The 19710-nt window shown below is 40.7% G+C and overlaps 1 protein-coding gene across 1 annotated transcript in view; it reads left to right on the top strand.

Annotated features, from left to right (window-relative positions):
- MYO18B (myosin XVIIIB) overlaps positions 1–19710 on the top strand; it is a 1113366-nt gene that overhangs the window by 830851 nt on the left and 262805 nt on the right. The window contains exons 37-38 of the mRNA XM_069750613.1: positions 3268–3351; positions 18503–18640. Coding sequence (XP_069606714.1) covers positions 3268–3351; positions 18503–18640 — 222 coding nt within the window. The remainder of the gene's footprint in view (positions 1–3267; positions 3352–18502; positions 18641–19710) is intronic.

Here is a 19710-nt window from a genome sequence, read left to right as displayed (position 1 = left end):
ACTGCATATTTAAAAATGATGTCCCTCACTCTACCACCTCTCCACACTGCTCTCCAGAGGTGTATCTAGGGAAAGAATTCAGTTTGCCCAATCCCCCAAGCACATTTGTGTTTTGCACACAGTCACATGCCCACTAGTTACTCTCCTTAATTCTCTCAAAATTCAGTTAAAAACTGATAGAAGCAGGAAGAGAAGCTCGTTGTCATGTGACTGTAAGACTGAAAATTGCATATGAGTGAAGTGGTCATGTGATGACTGCTGGAACCTGCAAGCAGAGTTGAATCCTGACAGTGAGAATATTACGCTGTGTTACAACAGGGCTTCATTTTATAGTTAAAGGGTTCTTCCAGGTTTGAGATGAAAGCCTGTAGTCGCTCTATATGACTGAAGGCTCCTGAATTCTCACAGCGCGTGCACTGTTCAATTTTAGGATTCTCCCTTGCCGGTGACAAGAGTGAATGGTCATGTAAGCACAAGTATGCGATTTGTATACTTCTGGCCACATTCTGACAAGATGTGTTCGGCCTTGCTCAACTCATTTTCATTGAGTGATGCCACACATATCTAGTCAATACATGACTGCATGTCAGCAAATCACCTGCCAACAGTCACATAGGTGCAGGAGTGCCACATGAAGCCATGACAGCACAGCATTTTATTGCCTATACTTTTTGAAACCTTCCCTTCTTGAGAAATAATATGACCCTTGTCACAACAACCAACGACATTGTGATAAAAACCCTGGCGGGGTCGAAACGTCTAACTTCGTTGCACATTTCACAGCAACATTCTTTTTGTATTTGCTTTCACAAATGAATAGAAGCCTTGCAACGCTGAAAAAAAGAGTATGCGGTGAATCTCTCTTGTCTGTTTGCAAATCACCTACACCAAAGAATCCTGACAGCATGCAGTGCGCACTGTGAGAATTCAGAAGTCTATAGTCACAAAGAATGACTGCAGACTCATTACAACCCTTTAAAGTTCCTAACATAAATAAAGATATGAGAACAAGTCAGTATCACAAAAAACATATTTACATCCAGGAAACTTGTAGATGACGTCTCTGGAGTCATTCTCCTTCTTTTCTTCATCTTGTCTAGATCCCATGATGACTTTTCTCATCCACAGTTCATCTCTGCAGACTTGCATCTTCTCCAGTCTTGTGCAGCACATCCCCACACTATACCCGTAAAAATAACAGTGTTATTATAACATTCCTGAATAAAAATATCTGCCTAAATTGTGTCCTCAAATCTTCCCACCGTTGCACTATATCTCCCACTCCTCCTCCACACTAAATCTTCCACCTTCCCCAAAACTCCCCACATGCACTCAATCTCCCCCCACACACTAAATCCCCCAACCCTCAACCTCCCTCATACACTAAACACCCCTAGCTTAAATCTCCCCCCACTCTAAATCTCCCCCACACACTTAATACCCTCATGTTACACTGAATCTTCAGTGTCTTCAGCTCTTGAGCACTTATAACCTACCAATGCGTGCCTCTGCATCTCTGGAGAGTGACATCAGCAGCATGATCACATGACCTGATCACACTGCTGACATCGCTCTGACCCAGTGGTATAAAAGACATGAGTACAATTGTTCACTGGGAGCCAGAGCGCTGCACGTTCTGTGAGCTGGGTGTCAGCTTGACAACCAGCTCATAGAATGGCTGACTCCTATTCTGGAAGTATATATAATAGAACAACCTCCAGCACACACAAAAAAAGAAGAAGTGAGAAAATGTTTTCTTCGATTAACAGTGATGAATTTTTATTCTGGGAGTTCACAGCCATGAAACGAGGTACAACATAAGAAACTTTTCCCCAACGTTTCGACCGTAAACGGTCTTTATCAAGGGTACAATCTGTGGTCGTGGACAAAATCTCAAACGGCAATCCCAGAACGGTCCTATTCTGGAAGTGACAAAATACAGGTGCCGGGGGAGACACTTTGGATCACCGCCTCAGGAGACCCGACAGTGTCCCCCTGCTGGCTGCACCTGGGGTAGATGCCCTGCCGGCCCCCCTAGATCTGCCTCTGCTGCCTCCCATGCTGCCACCTCTCCCTACATCCACTTCATGCTGCTCCCTCTCTATACTGTGCCTCTCACACTTCTACCCACTCTCCAAACCGACATTCTAATGGTTGTCCAAGTCAACTGTCAGTTTAACAACTGCCTATGTTCCACTCCTGAGTGGAAACACGTCAAACTGCTGCCTGGGGCTAGATGCTCATTTTGCCTCCTGCCAGAATTGGCCCTCTATATGGTATAACATGACTACAGATGACAAGAGAAGTGGGCAGGGAGAAACTGTCAGGTACTCACCACTCCAACTAAGGGCGGCTTGGTTACCAGTGGCGTTTAAAGTATGTTTTTTTCTGAAATGTCTCAGTATTTTAGGTTCAAACATCCCTGGTTTAAATCAGGGTCTGGTACCTGCTGGATCAGGTAGCACGTATCAGCTGACAAGTTTCCTTTAGCTTACATTATTGTTGGTACATCTTGTGTGACATTTCCATAGTTGTATAAGTAAGGGCTTGCTTACTTGTGGCATTAGACAACCACCAATCACCCATTAACATCCTGTTTAGACAGTTGGCTGCTCTTTGGTGCAGAAAAGCACAGTTCATTTCACCTTACAGCATCCAAAGAGCATCCATTATAATGTGATGAAGCGGTGATGTTCCACTCTGTCACATTTTTTACATCTGGCTGCTGCTATAGCAGCTAGCAACTGATTGTTGGGGGTCCCTGTGTTGGTCAATCACTGATCTGATATTGATTACCTATCCCAATGACAAGTCATCAATATCGGTGTAGTAGAAAATCCCCTTAATTATTATCCTAAAATGTTTAAATACATGGGTGAAGCTGGCACCTCCCATTTCACAGTGAAATAAAATGAAAAAGTTACTTTTAGACTTTTAATAATGATACAAAAATATAAATATTGATATTGTGTTATATTTATATGTATTTATAATTTTATTTATTTATATTTATTTTATTAATGGGATGTCCCCTTCTAAGAACAACTGCTTAATACTGCCTTATACTTGTTTACATGTGACCCCAAATATGCAAATTACATACATATGGTCATGTGGCCACCCACTGGTAGGTGGGAATACAGAGGAAATCATGACAGTGTGTGCATCACATATAGCGACTGCAGATTTGTGTTCTTGGACTGGAAACATTTCTAGATATTTCTGTTGTACATGGTAAATCTATATTTTTCATTTTTTTTCAATTAGTCTGCAACTGATATTACACATATTCGGGAGCTCCAGACAAAGCTAGAAGATACTCAGAAAGCAAAGCAAAACCTTCAGGAGAAGGTGAGATTTTTTTTTATTAGAGTTTACAAATTGGTTTCATACTACATTTATATACACGTATATTATGCTTCATGTATTCCTGCTAACAGTCAGTGGCATGTAACGGTTTGTAAACAGATCTGGCAACAATTAAGAGACCACTGCAAAATGTTCAGTTTGTCTGATTTTTCTCTTTATAGGTATATTTTTGAGTAAAATGTAAATTGTTCTTTTATTCTATAAACTTCTGACAACATGTCTCCGAATTTCCAAGCAGTAAATTTTGGTTTTTATTTATCTGAAAAGGAAAAATGGTCAAAATTAAAGAAAAAAAATAGCCAGTGCTTTCAGACCTCAAATAATACAAAGAAAACAAGTTCATAATAATTTAGAAACACCAATACTAAGGTTTTAACTCCGGAAGAGTTCAGAAATCAATATTTTGTGGAATAACCATGATTTTTAATCACAGCTTTCCTGCGTCTTGGCATGCTTTCCACCAGTCTTTCACACTGCTTCTGGTACAAACATTTAAGCAGTTCTTCATTGTTTGATGGCTTGTGACTATCTATCATCCTCTTGATTACATTCCAGAGGTTTTCAATGGGGTTCAGGTCTGGAGATTGGGCTGCCCATGACAGGGTTTTGATGTGGTCTCTTAATTTTTGCCAGAGCTGTATACTAAAGAAGATGAGGGTTCTTCTTAATATTAAGGTTGAGTCTAAACATTGGTTACAATAACTTTTAGTGAAAAACTCAGATGTTTAAAAGAATTAAAACATTATTTTAAACTATTTTTTTTTTCATTTTTAACTTAATTTTCTTATTATGCTGCCTTTGTGCGAACAATAGATGCTACATTATACTATACTGTACATACGGCATATTCGTAATCCGTCTCCACACTGTGTGCAGTCTATTTGAATACAGCTGTCACAGTAAGAGTGCTGTGCAGGAACAAGGGTTTCATAGCACTTGTCGGGAAAGCAGACAAGGCAGTCTGTGGCTCTGGAGACAAAGGCAATTGCATTGTGATCTCTCCTGTAAATGGGTGAATAGGGAAGATCACGCTGCAGTCACAGTGAGAGTGCTGTACAGACCCAGCTCGTGTACTCTTCTCTATTCAACTGCTATATACAAGGAGATTGCATGCATTTAAGGGTCACCCAGGTTCAAGTGTCCTGTTGTGACCCTTAACTATGACCAGTGAAATGGATTCCTATAGGTGCAAGTGATGTTATTCTGTTCAGATGTGATGTTCCCACTCATGTCCCATATCGTCTGATAACAAAGGAACTACAGATGTAACGCATTAGCAAAGAAGGGTTTAGTCGATTTTTAACAAAATAAAGTGGAATTTACTGTTTGATCTGATGAAATCAATACACATGATTTTCACAGAGGCACAAGCATAAAGCTCATATGTGGAGGCACTTCACTTGTTAGCAACAATATTTCAGCAATTCCGCATAGGTCACCTGGACTTGAACACTTAATTTCAACTAATTGTTCTTCATGGCCCATTTTCAGCAGTACCCGCTCCCCCGTCCTAGCAAGTCCACTACTTCTACACTAAGACTACCAGGTCTGGCCTACACATTGTCTCTTTAGTCCAACTTTGCCGTTGCTGTCTCAGGTTTACCCAAAATCCACAGATATACTTCCTTAGCCATACCCACTGTAGCTGAACTCTCCTTCCATTTTTTCTGCTGCCCAGGATCCAGGATGTCCTGGCCGCATTAGGATCAAATCTTCTACTTTATCCAATAAAGTTATAGGACTTGCTATCTCAGAAAATGTCTTTCTAGTGTAGTTTGGCGCAGGGTGGTAGCCATGGGCAAGGTACTCATTTTCCATGCCCCGGCACTCTACATGAGAATGAGGGTTCTGACAGTGTGTGTGCTACTGTGGTTACCTGGGCGATACACCTCTGCAGGCTGCAAGGTACCGCTATATCTAGCAGACAAGGACCAGATGTTAGAGCGCGAATTACATTAAGCTGGCACGGGTGTTTCTCAGGTACATTACATGACACTTCTCTTGCACTTCTTACTCTTGCATCTCATGACAACCTAGCCAACAGTTATGGTAGACTTTGTCTTCCACTACTGCTCCCAGTTCTCAACTGACTAATGAGGACTCCATTGCTTGAGTTACATTGGTACGACTCATCACTATATCCTTGAAAGTCCACTGTTCCTTAGGAATCCCCCAAGCAATGTATTATATTGCAGTACATATCTCTTCAAGGAAGTGTGGGAAGCACCTCCCCTTCCTTACACTTGCACACACACCCAGTATGCAGCCTAGTCTGCCGCACTCCCTGTGAATGCTTCAATTCACTATTAAAGGGGTTGGCTGTGTGCGTGTGGGCAAGTATAAGGAAGTGGAGTTGCTGCCCACCCCTCTGTGAAGAGATATGTGTTGTAATATAATGCATTGTTGGGGGGATTCCTAAGTCTGCAGTCACACTCATCAATTTGGACCTGACAACCCCTTTAACTGCCAACTCACTTTGACCAGGAAGTTACTCTCTTCTTACTTCCAAAAATTCCTTCGTTCTGCTTGGCTGGCTAACCAAAACTTTTTCTTTACCCTGCGTCTGCAATATTACTTTAATGTTCCTCACACATTTGCATTAGGCGGCATGACTCAGACATTTAACAGTTGCATAAATCACCAACTTACACGAACATATTAGTATAGTGTATCATCAGATATAGAAAGTGCAACAATATAATGCAGTCGTAAAGACATCTTCAGGGGGATGCTGGTCACTTTCATCTAAATAGTTGGGAGATCCAAACTTAATATGATATACTGATCTATGCACTTGGTAAATGACAGTAAAAGTATTCACCATGAAGACAGAACAATTGGATGATTAATACTATTGCAAATTGTGTTCAAAATGCATTTCTTGTTTTAAAAAGGTAAAATAAAAAAGGATAATTCCACTGTACTTGCATGTACAGTACCTACAATATTTTTAGCTACATTTTTGGGCATTTGTAAAGATGATATTTACTGGTTCTTAAGTTAACAAAGAAGTATCTTAGAAAGACAGCACCCTGATTTGTTATTAGGCGTCAAGAAATTGTAGGACTCCTCTGTATAAACATGAGATATACATTTTAATCTAAGCTAAGGGGTTTACTCATTCATCGGAATAAATCCCTGTAAAGCCTATATCTTAAGAGTTTATTAGGAAATGTCTATAAATCCACTATGGATACATATAACTGAAGTATGGCATCAGAATTGCACCACTATTACAGATTGTTTTTTCCATAAAACAGCCATGCTGAGTAGGGTTGAGCGAAAAGGGAGAGAGAGAGAGGAGAGAGAGAGAGAGAGAGAGAAAAAAAATCCCATTGACTTTGCATTGGGTTTCGTGTTTCGGTCGATCCCCGACTTTTCGCTATAATTGGCCGATTTCACTCGACTCGACATTTGAGATAGTCGGGTTTCGCGAAACCCGACTCGACCCTAAAAAAGTAAAAGTCGCTCAACCCTAATGCTGAGTAATAGATGCAATATAATTAAAATAATGATGATACATTATACTGATGTTATACAGTACTGTTCAAATATGGATCCCATACGGATGAGTCTATATTTTACTCCTCCACTACAGAATTTAATATGTGTTTTCCATTAAAAAAATACATAAATGAAGGTGATGCATGCTATGTGTTTAAAACATATGTGTGTTTTCCACACCCCTATTAAGAGCTCCACAGCTGAAATTAATTTGAATGGAAGATAAAGCGAGGCACTTAGCATAATCCACTATCCAATGTATATTACCTGTAAGAAGGGGCGGGCAGTGACAGCTTGGGACCCCTGTGCAAGAAATGTGTCTGGGCCCCCTCTTTTTATGGCAAAAAAACTACAGATATATATATACAGTGGGGCAAAAAAGTATTTAGTCAGTCAGCAATAGTGCAAGTTCCACCACTTAAAAAGATGAGAGGCGTCTGTAATTTACATCATAGGTAGACCTCAACTATGGGAGACAAACTGAGAAAAAAAATCCAGAAAATCACATTGTCTGTTTTTTTAACATTTTATTTGCATATTATGGTGGAAAATAAGTATTTGGTCAGAAACAAAATTTCATCTCAATACTTTGTAATATATCCTTTGTTGGTAATGACAGAGGTCAAACGTTTTCTGTAAGTCTTCACAAGGTTGCCACACACTGTTGTTGGTATGTTGGCCCATTCCTCCATGCAGATCTCCTCTAGAGCAGTGATGTTTTTGGCTTTTCGCTTGGCAACACGGACTTTCAACTCCCTCCAAAGGTTTTCTATAGGGTTGAGATCTGGAGACTGGCTAGGCCACTCCAGGACCTTGAAATGCTTCTTACGAAGCCACTCCTTCGTTTCCCTGGCGGTGTGCTTTGGATCATTGTCATGTTGAAAGACCCAGCCACGTTTCATCTTCAATGCCCTTGCTGATGGAAGGAGGTTTGCTCTCAAAATCTCACGATACATGGCCCCATTCATTCTTTCATGTACCCGGATCAGTCGTCCTGGCCCCTTTGCAGAGAAACAGCCCCAAAGCATGATGTTTCCACCACCATGCTTTACAGTAGGTATGGTGTTTGATGGATGCAACTCAGTATTCTTTTTCCTCCAAACATGACAAGTTGTGTTTCTACCAAACAGTTCCTGTTTGGTTTCATCAGACCATAGCACATTCTCCCAAAACTCCTCTGGATCATCCAAATGCTCTCTAGCAAACTTCAGATGGGCCCGGACATGTACTGGCTTAAGCAATGGGACACGTCTGGCACTGCAGGATCTGAGTCCATGGTGGCGTAGTGTGTTACTTATGGTAGGCCTTCTTACATTGGTCCCAGCTCTCTGCAGTTCATTCATTAGGTCCCCCCGTGTGGTTCTGGGATTTTTGCTCACCGTTCTTGTGATCATTCTGACCCCACGGGGTGGGATTTTGCGTGGAGCCCCAGATGGAGGGAGATTATCAGTGGTCTTGTATGTCTTCCATTTTCTAATTATTGCTCCCACTGTTGATTTCTTCACTCCAAACTGTTTGGCTATTGCAGATTCAGTCTTCCCAGCCTGGTGCAGGGCTACAATTTTGTTTCTGGTGTCCTTTGAGAGCTCTTTGGTCTTCACCATAGTGGAGTTTGGAGTCAGACTGTTTGAGGGTGTGCATGGGTGTCTTTTTATACTGATAACAAGTTTAAACAGGTGCCATTACTACAGGTAATGAGTGGAGGAAAGAGGAGACTCTTAAAGAAGAAGTTACAGGTCTCTGAGAGCCAGAAATCTTGATTGTTTGTTTCTGACCAAATACTTATTTTCCACCATAATATGCAAAAAAAAATGATAAAAAAACAGACAGTGATTTTCTGGATTTTTTTTTCTCAGTTTGTCTCCCATAGTTGAGGTCTACCTATGATGTAAATTACAGACGCCTCTCGTCTTTTTAAGTGGTGGAACTTGCACTATTGCTGACTGACTAAATACTTTTTTTTACACACCTTCACATTTAAAGATTTTTCTGTATTTTCATGACCATGAAAATTGTACATTCACACTGAAGGCATCAAAACTATGAATTAACACATGTGGAATTATATACTTAACAAAAAAGTGTGAAAAAGCTGAAATTATGTCTTATATTCTAGGTTCTTCAAAGTAGCCACCTTTTGATTTGATGACTGCTTTGCACACTCTTGGCATTCTCTTGATGAGCTTCAAGAGGTAGTCACTGGGAATGGTTTTCACTTCACAGGTGTGCCCTGTCAGGTTTAATAAGTGGGATTTCTTGCCTTATAAATGGGGTTGGGACCATCATTTCTGTTGAGCAGAAGTCTGGTGGATACACAGCTGATAGTCCTACTGAATAGACAGTTAGAATTTGTATTATGGCAAGAAAAAAGCAGCTAAGTAAAAAAAACGAGTGGCCATCATTACTTTAAGAAATGAAGGTCAGTCAGTCTGAAAAATTGGGAAAACTTTGAAAGTGTCACCAAGTGCAGTTGCAAAAACCATCAAGCGCTACAAAGAAACTGGCTCACATGAGGACTGCCCCAGGAAAGGAAGACCAAGAGTCACCTCTGCTCCTGAGGATAAGTTTATCTGAGTCACCAGCCTCAGAAATCGCAGGTTAACAGCAGCTCAGATTAGAGACCAGTAGTATATCACATATTTTAGTCCCCTCTATTTACAGCCCCATCCGGCAATATAACTCTGCTTTCAACCTATCTATACAAAGCCCCATTTACAGAATATCCTTTCAGTCCCTTGTACACAGCCCATCTTACAATATATCTCTTCTTTCGGCCCATCTATGCACAGCAGCATCCTGCAGTATTTCATTCACTCCTCTAAGCCCCTCTATACACTTCCTAATCCTACAATACATCACTCCTTTTAGTTACCAGCACACAGACACTCTGCCGATTCCTGGTATGATCTCTCTGCACTGTAATGAAGGACACTCCACTTCTTTCCAGCATCATCCCTCACAGGAGTAGCTTCATTTTAGACAGGACTCAGGGAGCCAATTGAGAGAGATAGCCCTGTGTATAATAAATCAGAAGAACTGGAACTTCAGGATGGTTTCAAGGGTAACTGGAAGATTAATAGAGTTTGGTCGGCCAGATTTAAAAATGAGTTATATTGACACAATTGAAAAAATATACTGTATGTGTACACGATTATTACACCGCATAGTGATTTGAGGAATAGTGATTTAAAAGATATGTGAATTTTTAGTTTTATTTTGGTGGCCATTGTTACTAAAGTTAAATGGAAAGGTCATCCACATTGGTTATTTACTGTACATGAATAAGAAAGTGTAACTCAACATGCAGCAGATGTTTCTGCTTCAAATCTGTAATAGATTTACCTCTGCAGATCAACAGAAAAAACATACTACTCTTCTATCCTGTATAAACCAACCATAACTGATTTGTAACATCCATTTATATTGAATAGAGGGTCTTTTAGCAACTACAGTACGTGTTTTTTTTCTGTTTAGACGATATGCCTTATTGCAGCCTCTAGTATCTGTCCTTTGATTTCTGATTCTGTATGTTACTGTTATCTATTCTACTGGAAAAAATGGGAGATTGGACAGTACGTTCTTGAATTCATGAGCCCTATGTATTCTGTTTATATATCTGAGGCCTAGTGTGCACTTCCTATGGGATTGGTAAATCCCCAAGGATATGACAAGCAGATTAACAATTGTTTGCTTTGTTGAAATACATTTTTTACAGTGCTAGATGCTGTACAAGTCATTTTAACGAAACTATGATTTTTTTGTTTATTTTCTTTTCTCTAGCTTTGATACTAATGCTAACATCAAGTCAGCGTGATTTCTTTGTCTTTAAATACTGTAACATAAGAAAATGTACTTACCGTATTTAGAAAGAAAAAGGTACTAAAATTAGAATAAACACGTAACAAACACGTACATTAGGAATTTATAGTCACACTGTGTCTTTTAGTTGATAAAAGAACATCAATAGGAAGCTTACCTACCAATAAGGGAATGGTAATTGTAATTGCAGAGTTTTTGTTCCCTTACTGCCACTCAAGTGATTACCGCTGCTTGTGGGAGTTATTTCCATGAAATCAATGTAACCTGTAATTTTAATCACCGGTCACTAGAATAACAGGTCGGTTGTTAAAAGGAAATTTAATTTATCGTTCCCCTATTTTATATTCACTTTGTTGTTGAGGATTAATTCCCTTGTTTTTATAGTTGTCTACAGATCTTCTTTCATTTGGTATTGTGCTGCATCCTGGCACGTGCCAAAATGTCTGGGTTTCTTTATTGTTCAGGCTAAAATGTGGTCTCATTGAGGCTTTACTTCATTGTGGTTTTCTTGTAAGAGATGGAAAGTAAAAACTATTTTATTTTGCAACAAGCAGATGTATAATATGAACTCCTTGTTCCCTCATACATAATAGGGTCAGTGTCCATGTATGTTCCATCTTACTTGTGCCTTCTATGATACTGGTGGATTTTTTTTATAGGGCAGTTGGGTCTGTGGGCCTTATACATTTAAAAATGAGTTATATTGACACGATTGAAAAATATATACTGTAAGTGTACATGGTTATGAGTCTATGATTATAGGTAGGGCTGACTCTAGTTTTACTGCTGCCTGAGGTAAAAATTGAAATGGCGCCCCCCCACACACAGTACAAGGTGGGCCATTTATATGGATACACCTGGGTAGGCCATGTATATGGATACACCTAAATAAAATGGGAATGGTTGGTGATATCAACTTTATGTTTAAGGAACATTAGTAAAGGGAAGAGGGAAAACTTCAAGATGGGTAGTGACCATGGTGACCATTTTGAAGTCAGCCATTTTGGATCCATATTTATAAATGGCCCACCCAGGTATATCAATATAAATGGCCCACCCTGTACAATATAACCTACAGTGAATAAACCCAGTTTGGTCGTTGTTTTTTTGGCTTGTCTTTAAGATATTTATTGTATGGTAAAAATGATATGTAAACATGATTCCCCAGATCAGAGAGATTACAACTATACCACACTTTCATAGATTTTCTTGATTAGTAAGAATGAAAAATGTTTGATTTGTGATGCCATTTTTTAAGATTTGTTACATTGTTTTGTTCCATCAATGTAGCTGCGTGAGGGCTTGTTTTTTGTGTTGAGCTGACATTCCTACTGATATCAATTTGAGGCCCATATGATACTTTGATGGCTTTTTACTGCATTTTTTAGGGATTTTTTTTAAGGTGAAAAAAAGCAGTTTTGGCTTTTTTGGTTACTTCTTCACCTTACCGCATGGGACTTTTCCTCACTGTCCACCACAATATCCCTCCCATGCTGCCCTTTTGCACTCCCTCCTTGCATCCTGTTCCCCAGGCAGCCCCCTGACACTAAGACCCCCCTACACAGTCTTCAGAAAAAAACGTAAACCATAATCAGGTTCCTCGCATCATGTTCTCATGTTTTATACATTTAATAGCCCTCTGTGTCTGTACTGTTACATAGTTAGGCTGTTAACTGGTTCAGGCAGCTTTACATGACCACCCGATTCATACACTATGGCTGGTCCGAACAACGAAAGCAATTGCTACCATCCACCTCTCGTGTCTTCCCTTTGTCCTCATAGCAGAAGCACCTCTGCCTGTATGGCACCAGGGCACAAGCATGACTTTAGAATCTACACCTTCTACAACTATTTCCCTGACAATAAATTGTAGTACAACCCAAACAAATGGAGATTTAAAATACTTTATTTTCATGCTGCAGAACAATTCTGTGTGGCTTTATGAGAATGCTGTGGAATTTCAAACTTGCTAAATCTATATGTAAATTTCAACCTTGAAAGACAAACTAGATATGCACATTCTGAAGATCAATAAGGTCCCACAAGTGAGACCCTCATGAAAAATTTTTAGTGCTTGCCTTGCCCGGACTCATCTGATTTTCACTGCTTAAAAACTTCAGTATAGCCTCATTCAGTTTGATTGTTGCTTTTAAAGGGTAAGTATCAGAAGGATCAACCTCTGTATGGTGGTTGCTGGACATATAGTGGATGGGAGATAAGTATCACATAGGTGCATGTCTTCTGTGATATAAATCTGGAGTAATGTTTTAGTACACATACTGCAAAGAGGAGTTAATCGACCGTGTTAGGCCCAGGTCTTATGTGGTAGCTCATACTGCATATAGGAGGCTATGTGGTGGCTCATACTGTGTATAAGGGCTATGTGTGATACTATCTATATTAACCCCATTCCGACATCGGGCATAATAGTACGCCAAAGTAGGGTTCCCTCCTTTTGATGTGGGCTCTGGTGCTGAGCCCACATCTATTCAGGTTCAGAACAGCTGACATGTGCCTCTAACAGCTGCGGCTGTTAACTAGTTAAATGCCACTGTCAAACTCTGACAGCGGCATTTAAGACGGGCTTCTGGCAAGCACGCTGGAAATCCCACCCATCGGCTCCCGTATCACATGACCGCTGGTACCGATGGGTTGGCATGACAACCAGAGGTCTCAAGCAGACCTCTATGGTTGTCACTGCCGGATTGCTATGAGCACCGCCTGGTGGTTGACGCACATAGCAAGTGAGCAATTCTGCTACATACAGGTGATCTGATCATCGCCTGTATGTAGCACAGCCAATCAGGTTATGGCAGCTTCTAATCTCCCATGGAGACTATTAAAGCATGCCAAAAGTAAGAGAAAATGTTTTTCACCCCTTTCTGACATCTGATGTACTATCCCGTCGAGGTGGGGTGGGCCCATATGACCACCGACGGGATAGTACGTCATATGCAATCGGCGGCGCTCACCGGGGGAGCGCGGCCGATCGTGGCCAGGTGTCAGCTGACGATCACAGCTGACATCCATCACTATGTGCCAGGAGCGGTCATGGACCACCTCTGGCACATTAACCCCTGGCACACTGCGATCAAACATGATCGCAGTGTTCCGGCTGTATAGGGAAATATCGTGCAGGGAGGGGGCTCCCTGCATGCTTCCCTGAGACCCCCGGAGCAACGCGATGTGATCGCGTTGCTCCAAGGGTCTCCTACCTCCTTCCTCCCTGCAGCAGGCCCGGATCCAAAATGGCTGTGGCATCCGGGTCCTGCAGGGAGGTGGCTTCACAGCGCCTGCTCAGATCAGGTGCCGGGAAGCCTCCCTGCTGTGCACGTCAGATCGCTGATCTGACACAGTGCACAGCAAAGTATCAGATCAGCGATCTTACACTATAACATGATGCCCCGCCCCTTGGGGAAATGTTACAGTGTAAAAAAAAAATATTCACATGTGTAAAAAAAAAAAAAAAAATTCCTTAAAAAAATATATGTATATATTGTTCCTATAAATACATTTCTTTATCTAAATAAAAAAAACAATATAAGTACACATATTTAGTATCGACATGTCCGTAACGACCCGACCTATAAAACTGTACCACTAGTTAACCCCTTCAGTGAACACCGTAAAAAAAAAAAACAGGCAAAAAACAACGCTTTATTATCATACTGCCAAACAAAAAGTGGAATAACACGCGATCAAAAAGACGGATATAAATAACCATGGTACCGCTGAAAACATCATCTTGTCCCACAAAAAACGAGCCATGACAAAGCATCATCAGCAAAAAAATAAAAAAGTTATAGTCCTCAGAATAAAGCGATGCAAAAATAATTATTTTTTCTATAAAATAGTTTTTATCATATAAAAGCGCCGAAACATAAAAAAATAATATAACTGAGGTATTGCTGTAATCGTACTGACCCAAAGAATAAAACTGCTTTATCTACTTTACCAAACACGGAACGGTATAAACGCCTCCCCCAAAAGAATTTCATGAATAGCTGGTTTTTGGTCATTCTGCCTCACAAAAATCAGAATAAAAAGCGATCAAAAAATGTCATATGCCCGAAAATGTTACCAATAAAAACGTCAACTCATCCCGCAAAAAACAAAACCTCACATGACTCTGTGGACCAAAATATGGAAAAATTATAGCTCTCAAAATGTGGTAACACAAAAAATATTTTTTGCAATAAAAAGCGTCTTTCAGTGTGTGACGGCTGTCAATCATAAAAATCCGTTAAAGAACCCACTATAAAAGGAAACCAAACCCCCCTTCATCACCCCCTTAGTTAGGGAAAAATTAAAAAATTAAAAAAATGTATTTATTTCCATTTTCCCGTTAGGGTTAGGGCTAGGGTTAGGGTTAGGGCTAGGGTTAGGGTTAGGGTTAGGGATAGGGCTAGGGTTGGGGCCAGGGTTAAGGCTACAGTTAGGGTTGGGGCTAAATTTATGGTTAGGGTTGGGGCTAAAGATAGGGTTAGGGTTTAGATTACATTTACGGTTGGGAATAGAGTTGGGATTAGGGTTAGGGGTGTGTCAAGGTTAGGGGTGTGGTTAGGGTTACCGTTGGAATTAGGGTTAGGGATGTGTATTGATTAGGGTTTCAGTTATAATTGGGGGGTTTACACTGTTTATGCACATCAGGGGTTCTCCAAACGCGGCATGGTGTCCCATCTCAATTCCAGCCAATTCTGCGTTGAAAAAGTAAAACAGTGCTCCTTCCCTTCCGAGCTCTCCCGTGCGCCCAAACAAGGGTTTACCCCAACATATGGGATATCAGCGTACTCAGGACACATTGGGCAACAACTTTTGGGGTCTAATTTCTCCTGTTACCCTTGGGAAAATACAAAACTGGGGGCTAAAAATAATTTTTGTGGAAAAAAAAGATTTTTTATTTTCACGGCTCTGCGTTATAAACTGTAGTGAAACACTTGGAGGTTCAAAGTTCTCACAACACATCTATATAAGTTCCTTAGGGGGCTAGTTTCCAATATGGGGTCACTTGTGGGGGGGTTTCTACTGTTTAGGTACATTAGGGGCTCTGCAAACGCAATGTGACGCCTGCAGACCAATCCATCTAAGTCTGCATTCCAAATGACGCTCCTTCCCTTCCGAGCTCTGCCATGCACCCAAACGGTGGTTCACCCCAACACATGGGGTATCAGCATACTCAGGACAAATTGGACAACAACTTTTGGGGTCCAATTTCTCCTGTTACCCTTGGAAAAATACAAAACTGGGTTCTAAAATATAATTTTTGTGGAAAAAAAATATTTTTTATTTTCATGGCTCTTTGTTATAAACTGTTGTGAAACACTTGTGGGTTCAAAGCTCTCACAACACATCTAGATGAGTTCCTTAGGGGGTCTACTTTCCAAAATAGTGTCACTTGTGGGGGTTTAGGCACATCAGTGGCCCTCTAAACGCAAGATTGCGTCCCATCTCAATTCCAGTCAATTTTGCATTGAAAAGTCAAATGGCGCTCCATCCTTTCTGAGCTCTGCCATGTGCCCAAACAGTGGTTTACCCCCACATATGGGGTATTGGCATACTCAGGATAAATTGTGCAACAACTTTTTGGGTCCATTTTCTCCTGTTACCCTTGGTAAAATAAAACAAATTGGAGCTGAAGTAAATTTTTTGTGAAAAAAAAGTTAAATGTTCATTTTTAATTAAACATTCCAAAAATTCCTGTGAAACACCTGAAGGGTTAATAAACTTTTTGAATGTGGTTTTGAGCACCTTGAGGGGTGCAGTTTTTAGAATAGTGTCACACTTGGTTATTTTCTATCATATAGACCGCTCGAAATGACTTCAAATGAAATGTGGTCCCTAAAAAAAAAAATGGTGTTGAGAATGAGAAATTGCTGGTCAACTTTTAACCCTTATAACTCCCTAACAAAAAAAAAAATTTGGTTCCAAAATTGTGCTGATGTAAAGTAGACATGTGGGAAATCTTACTTATTAAGTATTTTGTGTGACATATCTCTGTGATTTAATTGCATAAAAATTCAAAGTTGGAAAATTGCAACATTTTCAAAATTTTCGCTCAATTTCCTTTTGTTTCACAAATAAACGCAGGTAATATCAAAGAAATGTTACCACTATCATGAAGTACAATATGTCATGAGTAGTGTTGAGCGATACCTTCCGATATTTGAAAGTATCGGTATCGGATGGTATCGGATATCGCCAATACCGATACCCGATACCAATGCAAGTCAATGGGACACAAATATAGGAATGTATCCTGGATGGTTCCCAGGGTCTGAAGGAGAGGAAACTCTCCTTCAGGCCCTGGGATCCATATTCATGTAAAAAATAAAGAATAAAAATAAAAAATATGGATATACTCACCCCTCTGACTGACCCTGGCTGTCACCGCTGCAAGCGTCTGCCTCCGTTCCTGAGAATGCAGAGAGTGAAGGACCTTCGATGACGTCGCAGTCAGGTGACCGGTCACCTGACCTCTCACTTGACCGTGACATCATCGAAGGTCCTTCACTCTCTGCATTCTCAGGAATGGAGGCTGGCGCTTGCAGCGGTGACAGCAAGGGTTCGTCGGAGGGGTGAGTTTTATCCATATTTTTTATTTTTATTCTTTATTTTTTAAATGAATATGGATCCCAGGGCCTGAATACCTCCATACCCTGGAAACCATACGCACCGCCACCGCACACACCGAAGATGACTGGGAACTTATAGGAACTTCCAATTCCGATTTCCGATATCACAAAAATATCGGAACTCGGTATCGGAATTCCGATACAGCAAATATCGGCCGATACCCGATACTTGCAGTATCGGAATGCTCAACACTAGTCACGAGAAAACAATGTCAGAATCACCGGGATCCGTTGACGCGTTCCAGAGTTATAACCTCATAAATTGACAGTGGTCAGAAATGTAAAAATTGGCCCGGTCATTCATGTGCAAATCACCCTTGGGGGTAAAGGGGTTAAAAATATTAAAAAATATAGAAAACTTCAAATCACCCCCCTTTTGCCCCATTCAAAATAAAAAGATTAAAAAAAAAATCAAACATGCTCATATTCGGTATCACCGTGTTCAGAATCGCCTATCAATATAAACAATGAATTAACCCAATTGCTAAATGGTGTAACAAGAAAAAAAGTCAGAACACCAGAATTTCGTTTTTTTTGTCACCATAACATTGCATTAAAATGCAATAACGAGCGATCAAAAGCTTGCATCTGCACCAAAATAATATCAATAAAAACGGTAGCGCGGCATGCAAAAATTAAGCCTCCACTTAACCCGAGATCAAGAAAAATGTAGACGCTGTGGGGTTCGGAAAATGGCGCAAGTTTTTATTATTTTTTTTAACAAACTTTGGAATTTTTTTTCACCAATTACAGATATCACTTACAGTAAGCAAACTAACAATTACAGACTGATACAGAGGGGTGAGTACCCTGCCCTTGCGGTCTTACATTCTACAGGATGGTGGGGAAGGAGACAATAGGTTGAGGGTTGTAGGAGCTCCAGTGTTAGTGAAACAGAGGCTTCGTTATTGGTGAGGAGGCAGCAGGGTCAGTGCAGACTGTAGGCTTTCAGGTGGGTTTTCAAGTTACGTGGTTGATAGTCGGATGTTGAATTGTTTATTTGTATACTGTTTAAACTGAATGTTAGTTTTTCTGGTTCTAAAAGGAAACTTCTAAAAAATTATTACACAATGTCATATTGTAGGAGGAACCTAATAGCTGTGTGGATAATTTAGTAACATTATCATCAACTTTGTTCTTACTTATTAACTTATTAATGTATTTGGGGGTTTATACAGCTGCAGGTGGCCCAGAGCCGCATTGAATATTTGGAGCAATCTATGGTGGAGCGGTCAATAGTAAGTCGGCAAGAAGCAGTGATCTGTGATATGGAAAACAAGCTTGAGTTTCAGAGGGCTCAGATTAAAAGGTTCGAGGTAAGTAATGTTTTCACTGTATAGGTCTTGTCCCAAACCTTTTACGGTTCACTGCACATGAGAACTATGTGCATTTGCTGTGTTTTCCTTACAGTTATAATTGACATGTGTTAACCAGTTCACCTCCATAGTTAGAGACTGATAATGTTCATGTTGGTTGCTGAACTGTACATACATTTTGTCTATGAGGATTGAATATGCCCTTACAAGTAAACAGCCCGTCCCAGGACAATGACTGTAAAAGAAAATGCTTCCACTTAACAGCAGACTTCTTGTCCCAGGACAATGACTCTAAATATATATTATACATATATACTGTGTATATAAAATATATATATATATTATGTAAGATTACGCTACCTGAGTGTGTTGGGGAACACTCGCTTGGCAGCAGGATAAACACTTTAGGCACGATATCTCGCACATATCAGTCTTATTTGGTTTATTACACATCATAAACCACATGACATAGAGTCCATTGTGTTACACAATTCATAGAACATCACAAGCACCAACAGTCTGTATAGTACCTGACGGGAGCTCCTGCTCCACCTGCTGACTCCTTGTCAGTCCACTCCTCCGGGTAAGCTGCCTCACAGGGATCACCAACTTGCCTGGCCAGCACACATTAGTCAGTCCAGACCCACCGAAGGACTGTAGCTTCCCCACACAGTAGCTGTCACTGGCTCTGCAGATCCCGGTCCTCACCTCGTGCTATTCAGGGATCCGGTCCTACTCCCAGGACCTCCCAACACCCAGGTTACACAGGATCACACAGGTGGCCAGTCCGGGTACTATTCAGGACGTCCATCCCCAGCTGGGACCGTCCAATACCCAGGCCACCAGTAGCAAAGTCCCACCATGTGCTATTCAGGATTCCTCCTCTGGGAAATCCAACACATACTTCAGGACCTTCAGACCATGTGACCCACACCCTGGTCACATTATAAACCCTGAAACCACACCCCTGGATGGGAGTGTGGATGTGTGGCTAGTTTGTCCCGCCCATCTCACAACTAGCCTAGTAAGTCACCCTTGCCTATTATACAACACTACACCAACTGTTGAGG

This window comes from Ranitomeya imitator, chromosome 1 (assembly GCF_032444005.1).
Source record: "Ranitomeya imitator isolate aRanImi1 chromosome 1, aRanImi1.pri, whole genome shotgun sequence".
Classification (NCBI taxonomy): Eukaryota; Metazoa; Chordata; class Amphibia; order Anura; family Dendrobatidae; genus Ranitomeya; species Ranitomeya imitator.
Note: the sequence above shows the minus strand (reverse complement) of the source record. Positions and strands in the feature narration are given on the sequence as shown.